Genomic DNA, 27,783 nt, shown 5'->3' with positions numbered 1-27,783 from the left:
TTAATTCACTAAATTAATTAAGGATTAGTGAGGCTTTTAAGGGTTTTAAATTTACTAGCTAGAAAAAATTTTTCCTTCCATTTATTAGATGAATTTTTGGCCCCTTAGATGATTAAGCATTGATATGCCAACTCAACACCTTTGACCCTTTCTTTGTATTTAATTAGTAGGATAATTCTTTTATTTTTGGGAGCACCATTTAATTAATGATCAACCTTATCCTCACCTAGTCTAGATGGTAATTGATCGGTCACCTCACCCCAACATGCACCAACAAATCATTTGATATCAAACTAGAATTCAAAATTCAAAAGGTGAAGACTTGGTCTTGAGTTATCCCCTATATCTTGCACCGACTTCCCTCACTCTCCTAACCATCATTCTCCCTCCCCCATGACCGAAATTCAGAGCTTATAGAGTAGAAAAATCGTGACCCTCATAGCCTAGAACAAGAGTGAAAGTCGAGAGCAAGAAAAGAAAAGGAGAGAAGCGCTCCACCTCCTCCGCGCCGAGTCGTCGTATTCTTTTCGTTTTTATTTCAAACGAAAACCAAGGCATGTCTAGATTCTTTCAAACCTCAATCAATTCCTATTATAAATTATTTTCATTGCATGATCATGATTTCTTTGGCCATAAACCGAAACACACCAAGAAATTTCAGAAAAATATAACATGCAGATTTTCGGTTTCCATGACAAGCTTCACGGGTTCTCTTGTTTTGACGTTTCAGGTGGATGGCTCGACTCCAGGCTCCCAAGACGGCTCCTAGACATGTAATAGGATGCATTAGGACCATGTTGGTCCATTTATTCAGTCCCCATGCTTGCTGGAAAAACCGAAATCACAGCAAGCTCCCCATAGGTGCAGAGTTGTGTTCGAAAATTCAATTTTGTTGTCCAAGGGTAAGGATCTGATCATGGCTGCCCCCTATAGCCCTGGTTGGATCACTCCCCTAGCATGTCTAAGACGTGACTAAGTCGTCCTTTTGGTGGCTTGGTCCATGGCTCATCGGTTTTTACATAAAACATCAAGAACAGTCCCCTCCCCTCTCGGCCCCTTCGGTTTTTGACAGCATGGGTGTGTTCGAGTTTTGTGGAATGGTATGGATCTTGGTTGGCCTATGGCCCTTAGCCATGGTTCATACCATGCCCCTAGATGTCTAGATCGTGCCATGGTCAATCAATGGCCACTGGAACGAGTCGAGACAGCAAGCGAAGCACAACACCACACACGCATGCATGAGGGCCCTCGGTAAGAGCTTTTGGTTGGTTGCTGGAATGGTGAGGATTGTGGCTGGCCTAGGGCCCTTAGCCATGGTTCAAATCATTCCTTGGGATGTTGGTAAGAGTCTCTGGTTGGTGGTTCACGCCCCAATGGCCGGTAGTCTCGAAAACAACACAAGATACGCGATGGTACAGCTGCTGGAAATTTACAGCAAGTTGCTGTGTCGGTTCAGAGGCTCGTTTGAGTTCTTGGTTGGCTTTTAGCCTATGGACTTGGACTGGACAGTGCCTCCTTGAGTTAGGAAGGTCGCGTTTTTGACTGTTTGTGATTCGGATCATTTTTGAGGTCGTACGAGAATTTACGGTGCGATGTGCCAAATTGACCCTCGAAAGAGCGTTTCTTGTTTTGGCCTCCATTTCACCTAGATTTTGACCCTCATCATTATAGGAGCATTAGTTCATAATTTTAAGCGTATTTTAATCATGACTATACGTCGGTTCAGTGTTGGTTCGGGTTGGTTCGGAGTCATGATTAAATACGAAGTCGGTAGACGTAATTGTCGCATTTTCAAACGTAAATTGCATGGTTGGTCAAGTTTAAGCTATTGCATATTTTTCATGACAGTTAGGTTGCAGCGAGCCTGGGGACGATCCAATCCAATCCAGTTGGTAAAATTACAGGATTTTTCATTATGCCAGTTAATTATATTACGTGCATGAAAAATAGAAAATACTTATTTTTGAGATTTATGCGATATGGCTTGTGGTCAATTCACTATTATGGGAGCATTATTTTATACGGTCGCAAGTGACCGATCAGTTCAGTTTGGTACCACCCGGTCGCCAGTGACCGGCCAGCTCAGTTCAGTTTTATACTCCCCGGTAGCCAATTACCGATCAGTTCAGTTCAGTGCAGAGGACACAGGCGTAGACCATAATCTCAACAGAAAATTTTTACCAGTTATTTCAGTACAGGGCTCCAAGGAGCAAACATTTTTACTATGATTTCAGTTCAGTTTTGCACGTATTATAATTGCTCAGTACAAGTTATTTTCAGTATGCCTCATGACATGATATTTTATCCCATGCACATTTTACTTCAGTATTTACTCGTAACCTACGATATTTGCATGCTGAGTCTTTAGGCTCACTAGACTTGATTGTTGTAGGTACTGATGAGGCTAGGGCCGAGGGCAGGGACCAGTGAGCCAGCTTGGGTCGGCAGTAGTGGCACCCGAGGACCTCAGTTTCAGCACTTGCCATTTTTTTATGCTAAGACATTTTATCAGCTGTTGAATATTTTTAAATTGTTATTTTCGGCAAACTTTATTTTCTTCCGCTGCTATATATTTTTTTAAAACATTGAACTTGATTCATCAGTTGATTTTATGGTTGAGGCACTCCATTTATTATAAAAGAAAAATTTTTAATTTTCCGCAAATTTTCAAGCAAGGATTTTCGGGCCTCGACAGTTGGTATCAGAGCGGTGGTTCTGTATAGGGTTACACTACTACTGACCATGAGAAGCTCACGAAGCCACGCCTTCGGTCTGTAAGTTTTACAGTTCAGCATTTTATTTAAAGCATGGATTATTTTGTCAGCATGCTTCCATGAAATAATTTCGACCAGATTTTCAGCATTTCATTGTTCATTTAAAATAAATTATGGAATTATGCATGTTAGTTACGTATGAGTTATGTTGGAACAGTATGCCCCCTAGACGTCAAGTAGGACGCCCGAGAGGTAGTGGCGAGCACCGTCGCGAGGACGATGACGATCAGAGACAAGAGAGGCAGACACCTCCTCCTCCTCCACCTCCACCTGACATGAGTGCCCAGATGCTAGCTGGGATGACGCAGTTCTTCGCACAGTTTGCGGGGAACAATGCTGTGGTGACTAGGCCGACAGGGCCAGAGGCTGTTTACGAGCTATTCATGAAGATGCGTCCAAAGGAGTTTTCTGGGACGTCTGACCCCATGATTGCCGAGGGATGGATCAAATCCTTCGAGGTTATCTTCGAGTTCATGGAGCTGGGAGACGCAGACCGAGTCCGTTGTGCCACCTATCTGTTCAGTGGAGATGCCCGCTTATGGTGGGAAGGAGCGTCAGTAGCCCTGACCTTGGCTACACTGTCATGGACACGCTTCACGGAGGTTTTCTACTCCAAATATTTTGCCGAGGAAGTGCGCACCAGGTTGACCACTGAGTTCATGAGGCTGAGACAGGGAGACATGACGGTTACGGAGTTCATCCGTAAGTTCGAGAGTGGCTGTCATTTTGTGCCCCTGATCCCGAATGATGCCAAAGCCAAGTTGATGCATTTCCTGGTGGATCTACGGCCGATCTTGCGCCGGGATGTTAGGGTGTCTGACCCTGCTTCTTATGAGATTGCAGTCTCCAAAGCCCTAGCCGCAGAGCAGGATCTGCGGGATATCGAGAGGGATCGCCAGGGCAAGCGCCCAGTACAGGTACCACACCGCCCTCCTCCTCATCAGCATCAGCAGCAGAACAAGAGGCCTTTTCATGGACCGCCTAGAAACAGAGGCCAGCAGCAGCTGCAGCAGCAGCGGGGACGCCCGGCCCCGAGGACTTATGAGCACCCAGTCTGTCCCAAGTGCTCACGCCGCCATCCTGGAGCATGTATGTCTGGCTCAGGAAAGTGTTTTAAGTGTGGCAGTCCAGACCACATGTTGCTGCAGTGCCCTCAGAGGAATTTTCCTACCCAAGGTAGAGTTTTTGCTCTCCATGCCGCGGAAACCAACCCGGAGACTATGTTGTTGACAGGTACCTTTAAACTTTAAGTTGTTATTTGAAATTCCGTGTTTTGGGAATAAGGATTAAGATTGAACTTAGAACTGTGATAGGATTGCATGCTCTACTCAGTAGTATTTTGGATATTTAAGTTAGAAGAACTTTGACCATTGCATGTCTATAAGTTTAGTTCTTGTAGCTACTGGATTCAACTTAGAGCTCCGCTCTTTCAGGGAGAATTTTTATATCTGGTTCCGCTACCAAGGCCTTGATAGATTCAGGGGCCACTCACTCGTTTATTTCGGAGGTCTTTGCAAACTTTCTCAAGATCCAGACCATTGGGCTAGATACAGCCTTTTCAGTAGTGTTGCCGTCAGGCGAGGAGATGGCAGCCACCAATGTTATCCGAGATATAGACCTTGAGCTGCACGGTAATCTTGTTTATGCGGATCTGATTGTGCTACCGATGCCGGAATTTGACATTATCCTAGGGATGGACTGGCTATTGAGGAACAGAGTGTTGATAGACTTCCAGCGGAGATCTGTTCTTGTCCGACCGCCTGGAATGGAGCAGTTCTTATTTGAGTCGGACAGGTACTTTCCTTTACCGCGCATTATTCCTTATGTTCAGGCCAGGAAGCTCATGCATAGAGGGTGTCGGGCATTTCTAGCGACCTTTTTATCTGTCCCCGAAGAACTCAGCCAGTCAGCCTCAGATGTTCCGATTGTCAGAGATTTTTTAGGCGTTTTTCCCGAAGACGTCTCTGGTATGCCACCCGAGAGAGAGGTGGAGTTTTCCATTGAGCTTATGCCAGGTACGGCTCCGATATCCAAAGCGCCGTACCGACTAGCACCGACAGAGATGGCAGAGCTTAAGAAGCAGATACAGGAACTTCTGAACAAGGAGTTCATTCGCCCTAGCTTCTCACCTTGGGGCGCGCCAGTCTTGTTTGTTAAGAAGAAGGATGGCTCTATGAGACTTTGTATTGACTATCGGGAGTTGAACAGGGTTACAGTGAAGAATAAATACCCACTTCCGAGGATTGAGGATCTGTTTCACCAGTTGCAGGGAGCTTCGATTTTCTCCAAGATTGGTCTGCGCTCTGGTTATCACCAGTTGAGGGTGAGAGATGCTGATGTTTCCAAGACTGCTTTTAGGACTTGTTATGGCCACTACGAGTTCCTTGTGATGCCGTTCGGACTGACGAATGCGCCAGCGATCTTCATGGATCTCATGAATCGCGTATTTCAGCCGTACCTCGATCAGTTTGTGATAGTGTTCATAGACGACATCCTCGTCTACTCCAAGAATCGGGAGGATCACAGCAGACATCTGACCACAGTGTTGCAGACATTACAGAAGCACAAATTATTCGCAAAGTTCAATAAATGCGAATTCTGGTTAGAGAAGGTGGCGTTCTTAGGCCACATTGTTTCCAGCAGTGGCATTGAGGTAGACCCAGTGAAAGTTGCAGCAGTCAGAGATTGGGTTGTGCCTCAGAATGCATCAGAGATCCGCAGTTTTCTTGGCTTAGCAGGATATTATCGGAAGTTCATTAAGGGATTCTCTTCGATTGCAGTTCCACTCACAGCACTGACCAAGAAAAATGTGAAATTTGTTTGGAGCGAGGAGTGTCAGAAGAGCTTCGACACTTTGAAGCAAGCTCTTACCTCAGCACCAGTTTTGGCCGTGCCGTCAGAGTCCGGTGAGTTTGTTCTGTATACCGATGCTTCGCAGCTCGGTCTTGGCGCAGTATTGATGCAGCATGGGAAGGTGATAGCTTATGCTTCTAGACAGTTGAAGACTCATGAGAAGAACTACCCTACCCATGATCTTGAGTTGGCCGCCGTAGTTTTTGCCTTGAAGATTTGGAGGCATTATCTGTATGGAGGGAAGTGCCAGATCTTTACCGACCACAAGAGCCTCAAGTATTTCTTTACGCAGAAGGAGCTGAACATGCGTCAGAGGCGTTGGTTGGAGCTTGTGAAAGACTACGATGTTGACATTAGCTACCACCCGGGTAAAGCTAATGTAGTTGCGGATGCATTGAGCAGAAAAGTCGCAGTGATGGCTCATTTGACAGTGTCGAGACCTCTTCAGATTGAGATGCAGAGGTTTGATCTTGAGACTTATCCTCAAGGTAGAGTTCCCCGTCTATCTACCTTGACCATTCAGTCTTCTCTTTTTGACCGTATTCGCAGTGATCAGTCATCAGATGAGCAGTTAGCAAAGTGGAAGCAGAGGGATGAGGCCAAGGGCAGTGTCTTGTATTCAGTCAGTGATGGTATTGTGAGATACCGAGACAGGATATGGGTTCCTAGCAGTGATTCTATCCGAGCAGATATCTTATCAGAAGCCCATACGTCGCCGTACTCTATTCATCCAGGGAGTATGAAGATGTACAAGGATCTGCAGCTATTGTATTGGTGGCCTGGTATGAAGAAGGACATCAGACGTTTTGTGTCCGAGTGTCTGACCTGCCAGTTAGTGAAGGCCGAGCATCAGAGACCAGCAGGTTTGCTCAAGCCTCTCCCTATTCCCGAGTGGAAGTGGGAGAATGTTACCATGGACTTTGTGACCGGATTGCCGAGGTCAGCCAGAGGATCGAATGCTATCTGGGTGATTGTAAATCGTCTTACAAAATCAGCGCACTTCTTGCCTGTTAAGACGGCTTTCACCATGGTTCAGTATACAGAGCTGTATATCCGAGAGATAGTCCGACTTCATGGTGTTCTAGTTTCTATCGTATCTGACAGAGATCCCAGATTTACTTCCTCGTTTTGGAAGAGTTTGCATTCGACTATGGGTACGAAGTTGCTGTTTAGCACAGCTTTCCATCCGCAGACAGATGGGCAGTCAGAGCGAGTTATTCAGATCTTAGAGGATCTTCTCCGTGCTTGCGTCATTGATTTCTCCGGGAGTTGGGAGTCGAAATTACCATTGGTTGAGTTCACCTATAACAACAGCTTCCAGTCTTCTATTGGTATGGCTCCGTATGAAGCACTGTATGGCCGCAAGTGCAGATCTCCTGTTCATTGGGATGAAGTAGGAGAGAGAGCAGAGTTAAGTCCAGAGATTGTTCAACAGGCAGCAGATGTAGTATTCAGGATCCGTGATAGGATGAGGACTGCTCAGAGCCGACAGAAGAGTTATGCCGATCAGCGGAGGAGAGATTTAGAGTTTGCAGTGGGCGATCATGTATTTGTGAAAGTGGCACCTGTGAAGGGTGTCATGAGATTTGGGAAGAAAGGGAAGCTCAGTCCGAGATTCATTGGACCGTTTGAGATCCTCGACAGAGTTGGGACGCTAGCTTATCGTGTGGCTATTCCGCCGAATCTGGCCGGAGTACACAATGTCTTTCACGTCTCCATGCTGAGGAAGTACATGGAGAACCCTTCGCATGTGCTGAACTTTGAGCCGTTGCAACTTACTCCGAACCTGTCTTATGAGGAGAGACCAGTGCAGATCCTAGACCGGCAGGAGAAGACACTTCGGAACAAGTTGGTTAAGCGAGTTAAAGTCAAATGGTTCAACCATTCAGAGGAGGAAGCTACATGGGAGTCTGAGCCGGAGATGAGAGATCGATACCCCGAGTTATTCGGTGAGTTCTAATTTCGAGAACGAAATTTCTTTTAAGTGGGGAAGGATTGTAGAACCCGTAAATCAGTCTACGTATAAGCCATGCATAATTCTAGATTTTTAAAATTTAATTGACTTCATTGCATGATTATTTTAAAGGCATTTCTTTGAAGTTAATTATTTTATTATTTCATGCAGTAGTTTGATTTTTCAGTTATTTCAGTGAGACCGGACTGGAGTTGGAGCTTTGAGATAGAATTTAAGATTCGAGAAATATTTCCAGAAGTTAATTTAGCTAGCTAGTAAGTTCATTTAAGTTAAAAAGGATGTTTTGAGGATTTAATTTAATTACTTGAGGTGATTAAGAAATAAGCTCATTTAAGTTACTTAATTAAGGGAATAATTCACTAAATTAATTAAAGATTAGTGAGGCTTTTAAGGGTTTTAAATTTACTAGCTAGAAAACATTTTTCCTTCCATTTATTAGATGAATTTTTGGCCCCTTAGATGATTAAGCATTGATATGCCAACTCAACACCTTTGACCCTTTCTTTGTATTTAATTAGTAGGATAATTCTTTTATTTTTGGGAGCACCATTTAATTAATGATCAACCTTATCCTCACCTAGTCTAGATGGTAATTGATCGGTCACCTCACCCCAACATGCACCAACAAATCATTTGATATCAAACTAGAATTCAAAATTCAAAAGGTGAAGACTTGGTCTTGAGTTATCCCCTATATCTTGCACCGACTTCCCTCACTCTCCTAACCATCATTCTCCCTCCCCCATGACCGAAATTCAGAGCTTATAGAGTAGAAAAATCGTGAACCTCATAGCCTAGAACAATAGTGAAAGTCGAGAGCAAGAAAAGAAAAGGAGAGAAGCGCTCCACCTCCTCCGCGCCGAGTCGTCGTATTCTTTTCGTTTTTATTTCAAACGAAAACCAAGGCATGTCTAGATTCTTTCAAACCTCAATCAAGTCCTATTATCAATTATTTTCATTGCATGATCATGATTTCTTTGGCCATAAACCGAAACACACCAAGAAATTTCAGAAAAATATAACATGCAGATTTTCGGTTTCCATGACAAGCTTCACGGGTTCTCTTGTTTTGACGTTTCAGGTGGATGTCTCGACTCCAGGCTCCCAAGGCGGCTCCTAGACATGTAATAGGATGCATTAGGACCATGTTGGTCCATTCATTCAGTCCCCATGCTTGCTGGAAAAACCGAAATCACAGCAAGCTCCCCATAGGTGCAGAGTTGTGTTCGAAAATTCAATTTTGTTGTCCAAGGGTAAGGATCTGATCATGGCTGCCCCCTATAGCCCTGGTTGGATCACTCCCCTAGCATGTCTAAGACGTGACTAAGTCGTCCTTTTGGTGGCTTGGTCCATGGCTCATCGGTTTTTACATAAAACATCAAGAACAGTCCCCTCCCCTCTCGGCCCCTTCGGTTTTTGACAGCATGGGTGTGTTCGAGTTTTGTGGAATGGTATGGATCTTGGTTGGCCTATGGCCCTTAGCCATGGTTCATACCATGCCCCTAGATGTCTAGATCGTGCCATGGTCAATCAATGGCCACTGGAACGAGTCGAGACAGCAAGCGAAGCACAACACCACACACGCACGCATGAGGGCCCTCGGTAAGAGCTTTTGGTTGGTTGCTGGAATGGTGAGGATTGTGGCTGGCCTAGGGCCCTTAGCCATGGTTCAAATCATTCCTTGGGATGTTGGTAAGAGTCTCTGGTTGGTGGTTCACGCCCCAATGGCCGGTAGTCTCGAAAACAACACAAGATACGCGATGGTACAGCTGCTGGAAATTTACAGCAAGTTGCTGTGTCGGTTCAGAGGCTCGTTTGAGTTCTTGGTTGGCTTTTAGCCTATGGCCTTGGACTGGACAGTGCCTCCTTGAGTTAGGAAGGTCGCGTTTTTGACTGTTTGTGATTCGGATCATTTTTGAGGTCGTATGAGAATTTACGGTGCGATGTGCCAAATTGACCCTCGAAAGAGCGTTTCTTGTTTTGGCCTCCATTTCACCTAGATTTTGACCCTCATCATTTTAGGAGCATTAGTTCATAATTTTAAGCGTATTTTAATCATGACTATACGTCGGTTTAGTGTTGGTTCGGAGTCATGATTAAATACGAAGTCGGTAGACGTAATTGTCGCATTTTCAAACGTAAATTGCATGGTTGGTCAAGTTTAAGCTACTGCATATTTTTCATGACAGTTAGGTTGCAGCGAGCCTGGGGACGATCCAATCCAATCCAGTTGGTAAAATTACAGGATTTTTCATTATGCCAGTTAATTATATTACGTGCATGAAAAATAGAAAATACTTATTTTTGAGATTTATGTGATATGGCTTGTGGTCAATTCACTATTATGGGAGCATTATTTTATACGGTCGCAAGTGACCGATCAGTTCAGTTTGGTACCACCCGATCGCCAGTGACCGGCCAGCTCAGTTCAGTTTTATACTCCCCGGTAGCCAGTTACCGATCAGTTCAGTTCAGTGCAGAGGCCACAGGCGTAGACCATAATCTCAACAGAAAATTTTTACCAGTTATTTCAGTACAGGGCTCCAAGGAGCAAACATTTTTACTATGATTTCAGTTCAGTTATGCACGTATTATAATTGCTCAGTACAAGTTATTTTCAGTATGCCTCATGACATGATATTTTATCCTATGCACATTTTACTTCAGTATTTACTCGTTACCTACGATATTTGCATGCTGAGTCTTTAGGCTCACTAAACTTGATTGTTGCAGGTACTGATGAGGCCAGGGCCGAGGGCGGGGACCAGTGAGCCAGCTTGGGTCGGCAGTAGTGGCACCCGAGGACCTCAGTTTCAGTACTTTCCATTTTTTTATGCTCAGACATTTTATCAGCTGTTGAATATTTTTAAATTGTTATTTTCGGCAAACTTTATTTTCTTCCGCTGCTATATATTTTTTTAAAACATTGAACTTGATTCATCAGTTGATTTTATGGTTGAGGCACTCCATTTATTATAAAAGAAAAATTTTTAATTTTCCGCAAATTTTCAAGCAAGGATTTTCGGGCCTCGACATAACATGCAACAGTGAAAAATATTGTAAACTACACACATTTCATGATCTTAAAAGTATAAATATAAACATGTCATATAATAGCATAACCTGTCAAAACATGTCTCATCATATCATCATATACGTATACATTTTCTTTAATTTAATTCAGTTCATTAGTTGTGACTTTCGCACCAGCTCTATCGTATCAGCTCTATTCGATGGATCCATCTACGTATAATCACTGTACCGGGCGGCGGGAAAATAAGCGACACTTTCACTCGTTAACTAAGCCTTGGCCTATCATATCATCATATCATGTCAGTGGAAATACGATCAACGGGCTCCCTCTAGGGCCTTCTCCCGTAAACGGGCTCCATCTAGGGCCTTTTTTCTCACGATATCTCCAATCATATCATCGTATACATATATCATCAGTCACAACCAACTCACATCCTTCAAAAATATCATCATTTTCATCACTTATCAAAATCATGCATATAAGTAAATTTTCTTTAAAATCAAGCTTGCAACGTATTTTCATAATTTCATAAATATCATATATGTGATACATAAAATTTAAAAACATGATAAATCTGTGCTCAGGGCACTGTCAGAACAAAAATCTCGACTCGCATGCAAAATTACCATTTTGACCTGGAAATCCAAAATGACCGTTTTACCCTTGGAACTCAACATTTCGACCCGAAGCTTACCAAACTCCTTAAAACACCTCAAAATATATTATAAACATTTCTTAGACGTAAACTCGAGCATGTTTTACAACTTACATGATTCATTTTAAAACTTGAACCAGGGTCCCGGTTTTAACCCAAATCAACCCGAAACTTAACCAAATCTCTTCAAATTTAAACCATGCCTCGACCATACCCTACCAGCCCTTAAACCACCTATACCAGCCCACTTAATACCTTCGAACATCACCTGAAAGTTGCTGGATTTTTCTGCACCAAATCGAGCCGAACCCTATTGCACTAAACCCTCGAATTCTCGACCCTAGACCAAACCAACGGGGACCAGACCTCAACCAACTCTTCCTAGCCCACCTCTGGACCCTCCTGGACCACAACATGGCCTAGTTCAGCCCTCCTTGGCCTAGCCTAACTTCGAAACTTGAGAAAACGTGAAAAACATGCACAAATTTTCACAGCTTGAGCGAGTTTACGATAAAAATCATATCTCCCTCGTTTCATATCAGAAAATTACGAATTTGCTATCGAATCAAAGATAACAGAGAGTGATACAAATTATATGTTGATCACATTTTCAGAAAACCAAATTATAAGTCGCGGAATTTGAAATAACAGAGTGTGATGGATTTTGTGACACAGAAATTTAATAGCTTGTGCAGTTTTATGATAAAAATCATATCTCTCGCGTTTCTCATCATAAAATTACAAATTTGCCATGGAATCGAAGATAACAAAGAGTTCTACAAATCATATGTTTAACACATTTCCAGAAAACAAACCTATAGTCTCAGAATACGAAATAACAGAGGATGACGGGTTTTGTGACACAGAAATTTCACAGGGTGCGGTTTTACGATAAAAATCATATCTATCTCATTTCTTATCATAAAATTACGAATTTTTTATCGAATCAAATATAACAAAGAGTGCTACAAATCATATGTTGAACACATTTCCAGAAAACCAACCTATAAGTTGCAGAATTCGAAATAATAGAGGGTGACGGGTTTTGTGACAAAAAAATTTCGCAGCTTGTGCGGTTTTACGATAAAAATCATATCTCCCTCGTTTCTTATCATAAAATTACGAATTTGCTATCGCATCGAAAATAACAAAGAGTGCTACAAATCATATGTTGACCACATTACCAGAAAACCAATCTATAAGTCGCATAATTCGAAATAAAAGACGGTGATGGGTTTTGTGACACAAAAATTTCGCAGCTTGTGCGGTTTTACGATAAAAATCATATCTCCCTCATTTCTTATCAGCAATTACGAATTTGATATCGAATCGAAGATAACAAAGAGAGCTACAAATCATATGTTGAACATTTCAAGAAAACCAAACTATAAGTCGCAGAATTCGAAATAACAGAGGGTGGCGGATTTTGTGACACAGAAATTTTCACAGCTTGTGCGGTTTTACGATAAAAATAATATCTCCCTCAAGAAAACCGATCAGCCCTCACCAAAACGTGACTAACTCGTGACTCCAGCCCCTTGACACCAAAATTCCAACATATAGAGCCCCCTAACACCTCAAACCGGCATCCCCTTGCACATGAATCACAAAAACGTGAGTAGGAAACAATAGAATGCGTATTTCGTGTCAAACCTTTGCAAAAATGGCACCACATGATAAATGAAAAGAGTTATCATGCAAATACATAAATATCATCATACATAGCATGAATGATGAGGAAAAGAATGATACAAGGTGTGCCTTGATGTGTAGATGCTCAAAGACTCGAAGAAACGCGCGTCGGGGAGGCACCGGAGGAGCAAGGATGAGTTTTTCTTGAAAAATAATGAAGGAAAATGTTGCTGCTGGTATTCTCACGAGGATGGCTGCTGAATGGAGGGTAGGGGTGGCTGTAGTGAGCTAATTATAGTTTTATTTTAAATGTAGTTTAGGTTAATTAAAAATGCACTAATTGACCTCTGATTATAATTAAATGGTTTAAAAGGGCTTTTGAGCCCATTATTCTATAAAATAAACCCATCAAGCCCATAAACATTTCCGAAAAATATTTTTTTTTGGTACGTTTTAGAAAATATTGCCCGAGCCCTCAAAAAGTCCCCTGAATCATTAAAATTTGCGTACCGTCTAAAAATATGACACGGCGGATAAAAATGTCCAACCAAGGCCCATTTTAAAAAAATCATACTTAAAAACACCTCATACTAATCAATTAAAATTAATCTTTTAATAAAAATATTTTTCCTTAATATCTCCCGTCTCCGTTCCTCATTCAAGGGCGAAATGCAACTTAAAATCCTAGTGCATGAAACTTTAAATAAACCATTAATTAAAACATAAATTAATGAAATAAACATGCATTTAATGCTTTAAATGAATTTAATAAAATACCAACGAAATTTAATAACTTGCATGCATGTGGTTAACGTGGACCTTCAAATTTTCGGAACGTTACAGAAGTACTTCAATACTGAGATCCGTGGACGATTGAAGAGGGAATTCATGACTCTCCGTCAGGGAGATGCTATTGTGGCTGAGTTTGTGAGGAATTTCAATAGGGACTGTCATTTTTTGCCCCTCAGTGCTAGGGATGCTGCTGAGAATCTTAGACACTTTCTGGTTGGTCTACGACCTACCATACGTCGTGACGTGATGATGATGCAACCCTTGGATTATGCTTCTACTACTACCTATGCATTTCTAGCCAAGCAATCTTTGAAAGATATTGATTTTGAGAAGCAACGCAAAAGACAGCAACACCAGCAGAATTCTCAGCCAAGTAAAAAGCCATACATGGGATCTCCCAGACCTCAAGGGCCACAAAAGCCCCAAGGTCAAGCAAAGAAGCCAGGCCCACCAAAACCACCACAACCTGGAGCACCAAAACCTACAAAGAGGCTACCATGAAAGGAGTGCAATCGCTTACATTATGGCAAGTGCATGTGGGGATCTTTTAGATGCTTCATATGCAAGGAGGAAGGGAATAAAGCTGCAGATTTCCCAAAGAAAAATGCACCCACTATGGGTAAAGCTTATGTTATGCATGCTGAGGAAGTTGAGGAGGAGCCAGACATGACTCTTATCATCGGGAGGATAATCATTCTAGGTGTAGCTACCTATGCACTGCTTAGATTTGGGAGCTACACATTTTTTCATATCTGAAACCTTCATCAAGCGACTGAATATTATTCCTGAGGATATGGGTTTGGGTTTCAAAGTTTCTATTCCTTCCGGAGACCAAATGATCACGTCTAGTATTGTGAAGAATCTGGAGCTTCGTTTATTTAAAGATGTGGTTCGGGCATATCTTATCGTACTCTCTATGCCTGAATTTGACATCATACTTGGTATGGATTGGTTATCAGTGAATGGAGCTTCGATAGATTTTTGTCAGAGATCAGGGAATATTCGACCTCCTAGTGGGAAATCATGTGTCTTTGAGGTGGCAAGGAACAAGCAAATGCCGTATATCATCTCTTGTCTGTGTGCGAGGAAACTTATGAGACGAGGATGCGAAGCTTTTCTAGCATGTGTCACTACATCACATGCTCCTATCAGTCAGAAGCTAGAGGATGTTGATATCGTCGGAGACTTTCCTACTGTCTTTCCTGAGGACGTTTCTAGCATTCCACCTGACCATGAGGTGGAATTTTCTATTGAGTTGATGCCGGATATTGTACCTATTTCTAAAGCACCTTATAGTCTAGCACCCACTGAAATGAAAAAATTAAAAGATCACATCCAAGAATTGCTAGACAAGGGTTTTATTCACCCTAGTTACTCTATGTGGGGTGCACCGGTATTATTTTTGAAGAAGAAAGATGGTAGTACGCGACTCTGTATTGATTAATGAGAGCTGAATAGAGTCACTATAATAAGTATCCTCTACCAAGAATTGAACACTTATTTGATCAATTGCAAAAAGCATCGATATTCTCGAAGATTGATCTTTTTTGGGGATACCATCAGTTGAAAGTGAAAGAGTCTGATGTTCATAAGACAGCGTTTAAGACTAGATATGAGCACTATGCGTTTATGGTCATGCCATTTGGGTTGACCAATGTGCCAGCGATCTTCATGGATCTCATGAATCACGTATTTGATCCGTATATGGATCAGTTTGTTATAGTCTTCATTGATGATAATTTATCTATTCAAAGACTAAAGAGGAGCATAGGGGCATTTGAGGGACAGCACTGCAAGTACTGCAAGATAGGAAGTTGTTTGTAAAGTTCAGCAAGTGCGAGTTTTGGCTTGATAGAGTGGCATTCTTAGGCCACATCATTTCTAATGATAGAGTGGAGGTTGATCCAAGTAAATTTGAGGCAGTGAAAGAATGGCCAGTACCGAAGAGTGTAACCGAGATTCGTAGTTTCTTAGGACTTGCTGGCTACTATCGAAAGTTTATTCAAGTATATTCATCTATTGCAGTACCCATGACCACCCTGACAAAGAAAAATGCAAAGTTTGTATGGGGATCCGAGTTCCAATACAGTTTTGACAACTTGAAGCAAACTTTGATTTCAGCACCAGTGTTATCTATGCCATCGAGGCAAGGAGATTGTGTTCTTTATACCGACGCTTTTAAACTTGGTTTGGGTGCAGTTCTGATACAAAATGACCGAGTTATAGCCTATGCGTCGAGACAGTTGAAAGTTCACGAGAAGAACAACCCCACTGATGATCTTGAGCTTGCAGTGGTAGTATTTTCATTGAAGATTTGGAGACATTACTTGTATAGGGAGAAGTGCAAGATTTTCACCGACCATAAAAGTTTGAAATACTTCTTCACCCAAAAAGAGTTGAATATGAGACATAGAAGATGGCTTGAATTAGTGAAAGATTACAACTGTGACATTAGCTATCATCCGAAAAAGCTAATGTAGTGGCAGACGCATTAAGTCGAAAAGCAGCAAATATTACTCAATTATCACTTCAAAGACCACTTCAGTCCGAGATACAGTGGTTTGAGCTTATATTATATGCTAGGGGCGAGACCCCTAATCCTGCCACCTTGTCAGTACAGTCGACTTTGAGAGATAGAATCCGTGAGGGACAGTCTTCTGATGAGCAATTGCAAAAGTGGAGATTGAGAGATGAAGCCAAGGGCATGAAGTTGTATTCTGAAGTGGATGGCATAGTTCGTTATTTGAATCGTTTAGGGGTTCCTAATGACGAATCTTTGAGGGAGCTCATTATGAAAGAAACTCATGACACGCCATATTCTATTCATCCTTGAAGCATGAAGATGTACAAGGATCTGTAGTTATTGTATTGGTGGTCGGACATGAAGAGAGATATCCTGCGATTTGTATCCGAGTATTTGACATGTCAGCAAGTAAAAGCAGAGCATCAGAGGTCAGCGGGAAAGCTTAAGCCACTTCCTATTCCCGAGTGGAAATTGGAAAATATTACTATGGACTTTGTTGTGGGATTACCGAGGACTATCAAGGGGTTTAATGCAATATGGGTGATAGTGGATCGTCTTACGAAATCAGCGCATTTTCTACCTATCAAGACGACATTCACCATGATACAATATGATGATCTGTATATTCGACAGATAGTTCGTCTGCATGGGATTCCCATATCTATTGTTTCTGACAGAGATCCGAGATTTACATTGTCTTTCTGGAAGAGTTTGAATGCAGCGATGAGGACTAAATTGTTATTCAGCATAGAATTCCATCTTCAAACCGATGGTCAGTCAGAAAGAGTTATTCAAATTTTAGAGGAACTACTTCGAGCTTATGTGATCGATTTCCAAGGAAGTTGAGAACCAAAATTATCTCTAGTGGAGTTTACCTAGAATAATAGCTATCAATCATCTATATGGATAGCTCCTTATGAGGCACTTTATGGGAGGAAATGTAGATCACCTATTCATTGGGACGAGGTTGGCGAGAGAAAGGAAATCGGTCCTGACGTGATCGAGCAGACAGCCGAGCTAGTAGTCAAAATTCGAGAGAGAATGAAGACTGCACAAAGTCGACAGAAAATTAATGCCGACAAGCGACGAAGAGAGCTAGAGTTTGCAGTGGGAGACCACATATTTGTGAAAATAACACCTATGAAGGGTGTTATGCGATTTGGCAAGAAAGAGAAACTTAGTCCAAGATTCATAGGGCCGTTTGAGATTTTGGAGAGGATTGGAACACTAGCCTATAGAGTTGCACTGCCACCGATGCTATCTGGAGTACACAATTTGTTTCATATCTCGATGCTGTGAAAGTATATGTCGAACCCTTCACATGTACTAAATCACGAACATCTGAAATTGACTCCAATTATGACTTATGAAGAAAGACCTATCCAAATCTTGGGTATGCAAGAAAGAAGACTCCGAAACAAAGTCATTCCAATGGTCAAGGTCAAGTGGCTAAATCACTCGGAGGAAGAAGCTACTTGGGAAACCGAGAGGAACTTGAGGAGTCTCTTCCCGGAGTTATTCGGTAAGTTTTAATTTCGAGCACAAAATTTTATTCAAGGGAGGGAGGAATTGTAAGGTCCAAAATTAAGACGACGTAATCCAACTGCATGCAAATTTAGGGAAAATGAAAAATAACTACTTAATTTATTTTAATTGCTAAATTGATTATGTTTATATGATTTCAAAGTAGTTTTCTACTTGAATGCATTATAATTTATTTTTAAAAGTTATTCGAGTTGCGATCGAGGAGCGGAGACCGAGGGATGAAAAATAGAAACTGTTTTTATTAAATAATTGTTTTTAATTATTTAAAATAAGGTTGATGCTTTTTATTATTTTTTAAAATAAGGAGTTTTGAGATGATTGTATACGTCAAGACGTAATTGTTATCAGTATTCGATTTTCAACAAAAATACGAACATTTTGACAACTCGGATAATAATTTCACGAACTTTCCTAAACGAAATAATTTTTAAGTGCATAATTAGGCTTATTGGGCCTATTATGTCATAATATTCATGCCCCCTTCTCCTCAAAGCACACAAGACTCCTAGCATCTTCAAATCACATGGCACACACAATATTTTCAAGGCAAGGCTTCGATTTTTGCAAGGTGTTTCAGCAAAGGGTTTCTTGATAAGTGCATTTTGTGCACTTAAATTATCCTTATAATTCATATAGATTGTTAGTTTTCTTAGGCGGAATTATGCGTCTTTTGCTATTTTTGATGTGCTTGCAGGAATCTAGGTAAGGCTACTACATGGGCGTGAAAAGGAGCGAAAGTGACTATTAGAAGAAATAGGAGGAAAATGACCCAGCTCTGAAGGCAGAGAGACCCGCGCATATGAGCGAGTCAAGGGCGCGCATGTGCGCGCTAGAAAGAAGTGAGACACAAAGTAAAACAGAATAATCCGTGCATATGCGCGGAGCGAGGGCGCGCATATGCGCGCAAGAAGATCGCCCACACAGAAGGACCCGCGCATCTGCGGAAGTTTAGGTCACGAATATGCGCAACGCGGAATTCAGATTCATTAAGTTTCGTCGTGGGCTTTAAAAGGGGGTTCATACGTGAGAAAGGGCAGCCAAGAGGAACAGCCGTTCAGAGCAGCAGTTGAGACGAGGAAAAGAGCAAAAATCAGAGCGCACGGAAGACGGAACACGAAGAACGGAGATAGGAGACGTTGAATCCGGACACGGGGACGCCCTTTCATCTCTCTTCAACACGTTTCTAATTCGGTTCTTTACTTTTACGTTTTTATGATTACAAACAGGTTTTGTATTGATTTAGATTCGAGTATGAACTAATATATTTTTTAGAGATTGACATAGTCTTGGTTGAACAAATGTTATTGACGTTTTGAGTTTTCATTGAATTAATTCATCGTGTTTATTTGTGATTTCTTGTTCTTAATGCTTTTGGATTACTGGCCATAATTCGATTGATCAAAGAATTAAGATCTGACACTCGAGAGAGGGGATTGAAATTAGGACAGGGGAAATCACATCGTCAGATGTTTATAACGTGCAAAACACGTATAACTCTGACGAATCCTTAAAGAGAACCTTGTTTGCATTTATTACGTGTTACGTGATTTTAAATATACATATTAAAATCGATAATAGGTAATACAGTTTTATTTATCACTTGAAAAAGGGAATAGGAAAATTGCGAGTTCTTGGTTAGTAAACATGATGCAATTTAATAACATGTTAGTCAATTTTAATTTAGCATAGGGGAGACCAGACGAAATCATATCTCTACATTTATCTACTCATTGAACTTCAACTGCATGCTAGAAATTAATAGGATTCGTTATTTGTTTTGAATTGTTTACCAACTATCTATTTGAGTTTCCTAAATAAAGTTGAACTATGTCAATTATGGTACTTAATATACAGGTTTAAATAATTACTCATCGTGGGATCGATATCTGTACTCAAACTAGTACTAAAACTTGACATCTAGGGATGTAAATGAACCAAACCGTTTGCGAGCTATTCGAAGCTCGGCTCGATAAAAACTTCGTTTGAGTTTGTTTGTTAATCATATCAAACCAAGCCCAAGCTCGATTTGAGCTCGAAAATTTAATCAAACAAAGCTCAAGCATAAGGATATTCGGCTCGTGAGCTCGAGCTCGAGCTCGGCTCGTTTAGGTGGCTCGTAAGCTCGAGCTCGAGTCGTTTAGGTGGCTCGTAAGCTTGAGCTTGACTCATTTGTTGAGTTGACAAATAAAAATATTAGTACTAATATCAATGGAAGGAATTGAATCCAAGACATGTTTGAAAAAATGATGAATTCACACCATTTAGTCACAATTATATTTTTAATCTTATTTGCATATCATTATACTAAATTGTTCTTTAAAATACAATAAATAAAATAAATTAACAGAAATGCATCTACTTATTCTTTTTCCCTAAAAATTTACATAACCAAGTCATATACAAGTTGAGTAACTTTACAAATTATTATACTAAAATATTATATTAAATTGACTTTTTTTGGATCATTCATCTTTTACTATTAGTCTATTAAGGTTAATTAAAAATTTTACATGCTAAATTGATATGCCATTTGACATTAATCAATAATTTAAGTTAATTATGTCGAATTCATTTCATAATGATGTGTTGTCTTCGATCTACTATATTTAATTCTCTACTTTCAAAATATAAAGAGTGTAATAGTGAGTACGGTTGAATACATAGGAAATGAGAGATTATTTTAAAGCTTCAACTTTATTGGTCTTGTTATTTTGTTTCTATTAATATTTGACTTTTAATAACATGTTACTCACTATTTATAATTATACTCATATAAAAAATGATTTACATGTAACATATATTTTTTAAAATTTGGGAAACACATTATTATTTTTATTTATAGGTTTTTATAATATCTATATACGTGTTATCACCTTTATTATCTTATTTAGTTACATTATTTATATAAAAATTTATGAATATTAATACAATTCCGAATATAAATTTTTTAATTGTATTGTTATTTAGCTTCTACACAATTCCGAATATACAAATTTTATGAATATATCATGTTATGTAAGAAATTATACACAATTTCGAATATAAATTTTTTTAATTGTATTATGTTAGATTCAACACAAACAACACTACCTGTTATGAAAATACCTTTATTTTCGAATATTGTTATTTAGCTTCTACACAATTCCAAATATATATTATTTATATAAAAATTTATGAATATTAATACACAATTCCGAATATACAATATTTTTTAATTGTATTGTTATTTAGTCACTTTGAATTGAGTGGCTTACACTGTGACACGTTCCTGGTTCCTCCACTCAAACCTAATCAAAACATTTGTGCTTTAGACTTAAATCTTAGCGCCACCCTCCTCAGCTCGGCCTTTCCTGTGAAGAACGAAAAAAATCTTCTCCACGACGCCCTCCCCAACTCGATAAATTTTTCACAATTTTTATCATCCACCTCTTGGTTATACTTTTTATCATCTGCCCTCCCCAACTCGGTAAATTTTTCACAAAATTTTCATAATCTTCTCTTATACCGTAAATGATTTTGGAAATACTTTTTATACTTGCAAACACTTTTGAAAAATTTTGAAAAAGTATTGTTTGTGTACTAATTGTTGCAGTTACTGGTGTTCATCTAATCCAAACATGTCAACTCCAAACACATTATCTGCTCAAGAATCGAGCACAACCCCAGTTATGGGAGGAGTTCAACAAAGTACAAATGACGAAAATGAAGCTTCTCAAAGCAAGAATGCTGTTGAACTTGATAATATTGAAGATGATGATACTAATCCATATGGTCCGAAGAAAAGGAAACGCACATCTAAGGTATGGTTGGATTTTAAAATAGTTACTGTTGCAGATGGGTTGATGAAGGCTGAATATATTCATTGTAAACATCGGTTGGCATATAATAAAAATTCGGGTGTTACATCACATTTGATTAGGCATAGCAAAGGCTGTGTAAGGAAGAAGGTGAATGAGGGTGGGCAAAAAAATTTAAGTGTAATCCCAACCATTTCAAAGTCAGAAACAGTTAGTACAGTGCATAACTTCAAATATGATCAAGCAAAGATCAGAGAGATTCTCTCTCACATGATTGTTGTTCATGAACTACCATTCGTCTTTGGAGAGTATGAATTGTTCAACTTATTGATGAAGAATGCTACACCACATTATGAAAAAATCAGTCGTGCCACCACAAGGAAAGATTGTATTACTTCTTATGAAATGGAGAAGAGAAAATTAATGGCAGAACTAAAGCAAGTGAATAGGGTCAGCGTGACAACTGATTTATGGAGGTCTGATAAAAAATTTTCATATATGGTTGTCACTTGTCATTACGTGGACTCTAGTTGGAATTTGCAAAAAAGAAATTTGAATTTTTGTGAAGTCCCACCACCCCATACAGGTATTGTTGTTTGTGATGTGTTGAATAAGTGTTTGGTGGAATGGGGAATTGAAAACAAGGTGTGGACAGTCACAGTTGATAATGCTTCATACAATGATGTAGCTATTCGATTGTTAAAGGAGAATCTTTCTTACGAAAACAGCCTCCCTCTTAGCGGGAAATTGTTCCATGTGAGATGTTGTGCTCATATCTTGAATATTTTGGTACAAGATGGTCTTTCTGAGATCCAAAATATAATTTTCAATGTGCGTGACACTGTGAAACACATATCTGCATCAGAGCACCGTATAAAAATGTTCAGTGAAATTGCAAAACAATTGCAATTATCTTCAAAGAAACTTATAATGGATTGTTGCACTAGGTGGAATGCGACATATTTCATGTTGTCTACTACTTTGGAGTTCAAAGATGTTTTTCCAAGATATCAACAACGGGATCCTACTTATAACTCTTTGCCAAGTGACGAGGATTGGGAGAAGGTTCTTGTAGTTTGTTCATTTCTTGAAGAATTTAATGAAGTCACCCACATCATTTCAGGTAATGAATGAATATCCAACTTTAAACTTGTTCCTTACTATATTGCATTGTGTTCCTATTCTATCTAGGTACTTCATTGCATTTGGGTTCCTTTCAAAACTAGAGACACAAAGATGTGTCCAGTGTCATGCACATTGGAAATAATATGTCCTGTATTGTTTATTTTTTTACAATCTAATATATTATTGTAACAAAACAATATGAATGTTTGTATGAGTTTCTGGATATAGGGGTTCTTCCTATATTGTTTATTTTTTTACAATCTAATATATTACTTACCTTGTTTCAGATTCAGAATATCCGACTTCAAATTCGTTTCTTCCTGAACTCTATAACATAAAAAATTTATTGAAGAATACAAATGTGGGTGAAGATAGTTTCATGGCAGATATGATTAAGAAGATGAAGAATAAATTTGATAAATATTGGGGTGATTGTAACTTGTTAATTTCTATAGCGGCAGTATTATATCCAAGGAATAAGATGAAGTTGATTGAATGGTGCTTTCCAGAGATCTATTCTGAAGTTGATGCAGTTGAGCATATCGTTACAGTTCGTGAGACCTTGCGTAACTTGTATAATGAATATGTTGAGGCTCACAAAAAAAATATTGGTGAAAAGGATGTTCAAAGTGAGAGTAAAAAAGAAAGCTCTAATTGTACAAGTAGTATTGTTAGTGAAAAAACAAAAGGTAAAGTAAGGGCACAATTTGCCAACTACATTAAGAATGTTGATAGTGTAGAGCAAGTGAAGTCTGAGCTTGAAGTGTACTTTGAGGAATGAGTTGTTTTTTGTGAAGATGATCAAGAATTTGATGCATTATCATGGTGGAAGATGAACAACTTAAAGTTTAGGATTTTGTCGAAGATGGCGTGTGATGTACTATCAATTCCAATAACCTCTATGGCTTCTGAATCAGCTTTCAGTGCAGGTGGTAGAGTCATTGATCCATATCGCGCAATTTGGGAGTAGAGACAGCTCAAATGTTGCTTTGCGCAGAAGATTGGTTACGTGCTCGTTACCAAATCAAGAGAAAAGCAAAAATAAGTAAATTGATATCTAATTTAATTATGTATTATTAATTATGTGTTATATATCTAATTTATTGTGTTTCATCAAATTTGGTTATTTATGCCTAACATATTGAATTTTTGTATTTGTATGTAAAAGGGAAATTTGGAGCTTAAAGAGATTCATTTGACTTAAAATACTTAGAATCAACTATCAAGAGCTCTTATAAAGTTTTTTGTCGTTAAATTGGTAAAGTTTATTTCTTTTTTAAATTTAAATATATTGTTTTCTTCTTGATTAAATTGATAACTCGTTTTTATTAAAAAATTGTTATTATGGACTTTGCAGGATAGTTGACTAGTGGTTATTGGAGATGATTTTGTAATTCCTGATTTTAATGGATTCTCTAACGTCCTCTCTACTCTCACCAGACTTAGTTGGAGTATTAAATGAGTGAAATTATTTCATCGTTATTTATATGGTGATATCAGTATATAATGAATATTCTAGATGTATGGTTTTGGAGTGTTCAATAATATACTGATTTATGTTTTTTTAGCTCTTATTTGTGTCGTTTTGGTTATTTATGAATGAATTTACATTTTTATGTCTAATTTAAAATTAGTTTATAGATATATTAATTTTTAACAAGCTCTATTCAAACTCAAACTCGAGCTCAATTCTATGCTTATCGAGCTCGAAAATGAGACGAGCTCAAGCCAGGCTTGTTAAACATGCTAAACGAACTATTGATGAATCAAGCTCGAGCCTGGCTTGATTAACATGCTAAACGAGCTTTTAACGAGCCGAGCTCTAGCTTTTCTCGAGCACAGTAATTTCAATACAAACCGAGCTCGAGCCTGATAATAGAAGCTCGAATCGAGCTCGAACTCGAGCTCGAGCCTCAAACAATCTTAATCAAACCAAGGTTAAGCCTGATACTGTTTGGTTTGGTTTGGATCGTTTACATCCCTATTGACACCATACACTTGTGGTAGTGAAAATACGCAACAAGTTTTTGGCGTCGTTGCCGGGGAGTAAACTACTTAATTGCATATTAATATCGTTACTAAGTAGTTATGACTTTAATTTAGATTTTATTTTATTTAGTTTATTTATTTTGTTAATTTTTAATCTTTTCTGTTTTGACAGTGCATGCCAAGATCGCAAAACCCTGACTTGTTTATTTTTATCCAGAGATCGAAACAACTGCGAGAAGACTAAGAAAAGCGAGAAGGGAAGAAATCCAAACAATGGCTGAAAACATAGAAGACGCGAGATACAACCCGCCAGACGCTACACCTATCAGAGATCACTTCAGACCAGTGATCAACACACATTATTCTGGCATTGCTCGGGGGATCATAAATGCCAATAATTTCGACTTGAAGCCTGCACTAATAAATATGGTTCAATGGAACCAATTTCATTTGAGGACTTTCCTGGAGATCACGGATACGGTAAAAATTAATAATGTTCCTGATGATATTATTAGATTGCGTTTGTTTCCATTTTCTCTCAGTGACCAAGCAAAAGGATGGCTTCAGTCGCTTCCTTTGGGGAGTATCACAACGTGGCAAGAGTTGGCAAAAAAATTTATGTCTAAATATTTTCCCCCTGCAAAGTCTGAACAGTTGAAGATTGAGATCAGTACTTTCAGGCAGAATGACTTTGAGCAGCTTTATGAGGCGTGAGAAAGGTATAAGGAGTTGTTGCGGAGGTGCCCGAATCATGGTTTTGAAGACTGGGTACATATTGGGCTTTTCTATAACGGGTTGAATGGCCAGACACGGACAACAGTGGATCCAGCGGCAGGTGGCACGATCTTGGCCAAATCTCCTGCTCAAGCCTATGACTTGCTTGAGCAGATGACTATTAATAGCTACCAATGGCCGTCTGAGAGGTCAGGAGTGCAGAGGACAGCTGGAGTTTATACTGTGAATCCTATCACATCACTCACTACGCAAGTATCAGTATTGACTACTCAAATAGCAACCATGAATAAAGTGAGTTCATCAAACACTGAGGGACCATTGGATGTCGTTGAAGAATCGCAAATTCCTGAAGAAGTGCAATACATCAATAACAAGACCTTTGGAGGCTATTGAGGATATCGAGGTAACCCTCCCCCTAACACTTATCATCCTGGTTTGAGAAACCATGAAAATTTTTCATACGCAAATAATAAGAATGTGTTGAATCCTTCACCGCGGTTCAATACATCAAATGGGGAAGGGAAGCCATCGTTTGAGGATTTGTTGGGACATTCGTTTCTGAATCTGGCAAGAGGATGGCTAGAACTGAGTCTAGACTTGACAACCTTGAGACACACAAGACGAATATTGGTGCTTCCTTGAAAATCCTTGAGTCGCAAGTGGGGCAGATAACGAAGCAACTCGCGTCTCAACCATCAGGTGCAGTACCAAAGACTGCGAACCCAAATCTGAGGGAATTGAATGATGTTTTTATTCAGCATAAGGAGATTGATAGGGTAGACATATAAGAGAAAAAGGCTGATCACACACCCATCCGGGAAGATAAGTCAACGCCGAGCAAAAGAGTCCGAGGTAAGAACAGTGAGAGGTATGACTCAAATCAATGCATTAATATTTTTACTTCCCTACCCTCAGAGATTTTTACAATTAAATGCCAAATTTCAAAAGAAAAAGGTTCTTGAAGATCTCAAAAACCTACACACTAACATTGAGTTTGAAGATCATGTGGAAGGTAAATTTACCGAAGGAACGCGAACAAATCTTCCTCATAAGCTGCAAGATCCCGGTGAATTTATTGTACCATGTGAAATAGGGGGTCATTTAGTGGAAAAAGCTATCTGTGACTCAGGAGCAAGTGTGAATATAATGCCAAGTTCTCTTTACGAGAAACTTGGACTGAGCGGGATCAAACCCACAAAAGTAAGCTTACAGATGACAGATAAATCGATCAGGACACCGTTGGGTATTGTGGAAGACTTTGAAATTCGGATCGATAAACTGAAGGTTCTAGCAGAGTTCGTTGTACTTGACATGGAGAACAGTCAGAACGTTCACGTCATTCTAAAACGACCATTATTGGCTACTATTGGAGCCATCATTGACGTGAAACGGGGAAAGTTGACCATGGAAGTTGAAGGTCAAATGGTGGCAATAAAGGCAGCCAAGGAATCATACGACCCACCATGAAAAGGATTAGAGAAAGTCAGGCTGATGACTATAAACCAAGCGCTGTGTAGGAGGCAACACATAATTATTTTTAGCATTCGTTTTTATTTTTTATTTCATTTTAATCCCTTATTTTTTAATTTTAATTTCCTTTATTCAAGTATTGATTTAAACTGCTTCATTTTTGCAGGTGTTAGAAAAAAAAGGGTTTGGACAGTATGCATCGCGCATATGCGCGACTTAGTGCGCGCACATGCGTGAAGCCCAGATCGGAGGACAGATACTTTGGCGCATATGCACCGGGAAGTTGCGTGCATATGCACGATATGACAAGGCAGAAAATTCAAGGCAGAGACTTTGGCGCATATGCACCGGGTTAAGACGCGCATGTGCGCGAGGACTGTGAAAAAGAAATTGCGAACCCGTCCTTCAGGAATACACAGCAGCCACCGGTATGGCCACCCCAGCACATGGATGAGGATGACGACGATGGAGATGGCGAGCACTGACGCTCACCGTGGGAGGTATGACTGTTCCGTTCTTTCCTGTTTATACATTGAGGACAATGCATACTGTAAGTTTGGGGGGGTCAATTTACTTGATTATTTAAGTTTTTATTTCATTCTTAGTTAAATTTGTTGTTAGTTATTTTCTGCAGAGTAGTTTTTTTTTTGGAAAAGTCATGGATACATCGTTGTGTGGCCAATGATGATAATGAAATCGTGGTTTTAATGCATATATGTATTCATGATAACTTGGGAGTCACAAATATCTTTGAACGGTCATGTTTGTTGATACTATCAATGCTTAGAGACAATTTACATGCTTGTGATGCTAAATAGACAATAGAGATCTGAATTTTAATATTTCTCACATGACAGTAACTGACACATTTGCAAACACAGAA

The 27,783-nt window shown here is 39.6% G+C and overlaps 2 protein-coding genes across 2 annotated transcripts; both read left to right on the top strand.

Moving 5' to 3' along the window:
* The first annotated feature begins 21,130 nt into the window (after positions 1-21,130).
* Positions 21,131-23,617, top strand: LOC142547390 (zinc finger BED domain-containing protein RICESLEEPER 2-like). The gene is made up of 3 exons (XM_075655661.1): positions 21,131-21,250; positions 21,377-22,704; positions 22,994-23,617. The coding sequence occupies exons 2-3, from the start codon at positions 21,402-21,404 to the stop codon at positions 23,485-23,487; spliced, it is 1,797 nt and encodes a 598-aa protein (XP_075511776.1). The 5' UTR covers positions 21,131-21,250; positions 21,377-21,401; the 3' UTR covers positions 23,488-23,617.
* Positions 23,618-26,005: 2,388 nt separating this feature from the next.
* Positions 26,006-26,897, top strand: LOC142544310 (uncharacterized). The gene is made up of 2 exons (XM_075651371.1): positions 26,006-26,206; positions 26,346-26,897. The coding sequence occupies exons 1-2, from the start codon at positions 26,006-26,008 to the stop codon at positions 26,895-26,897; spliced, it is 753 nt and encodes a 250-aa protein (XP_075507486.1).
* The last annotated feature ends 886 nt before the right edge of the window (positions 26,898-27,783 follow it).

The sequence above is a fragment of the Primulina tabacum genome, chromosome 5 (assembly GCF_025594145.1).
Source record: "Primulina tabacum isolate GXHZ01 chromosome 5, ASM2559414v2, whole genome shotgun sequence".
Taxonomy (NCBI): domain Eukaryota; kingdom Viridiplantae; phylum Streptophyta; class Magnoliopsida; order Lamiales; family Gesneriaceae; genus Primulina; species Primulina tabacum.
Note: the sequence above shows the minus strand (reverse complement) of the source record. Positions and strands in the feature narration are given on the sequence as shown.

Coding starts and splice junctions, on each gene's coding strand:
- LOC142547390 (XM_075655661.1), top strand. CDS start 21,402: ATGTCAACTCCAAACACATTATCTGCTCAAGAATCGAGCACAACCCCA. Junction 22,705..22,993: donor AGTCACCCACATCATTTCAG/GTAATGAATGAA, acceptor ACCTTGTTTCAG/ATTCAGAATATCCGACTTCA.
- LOC142544310 (XM_075651371.1), top strand. CDS start 26,006: ATGGCTAGAACTGAGTCTAGACTTGACAACCTTGAGACACACAAGACG. Junction 26,207..26,345: donor AGCATAAGGAGATTGATAGG/GTAGACATATAA, acceptor CCCTACCCTCAG/AGATTTTTACAATTAAATGC.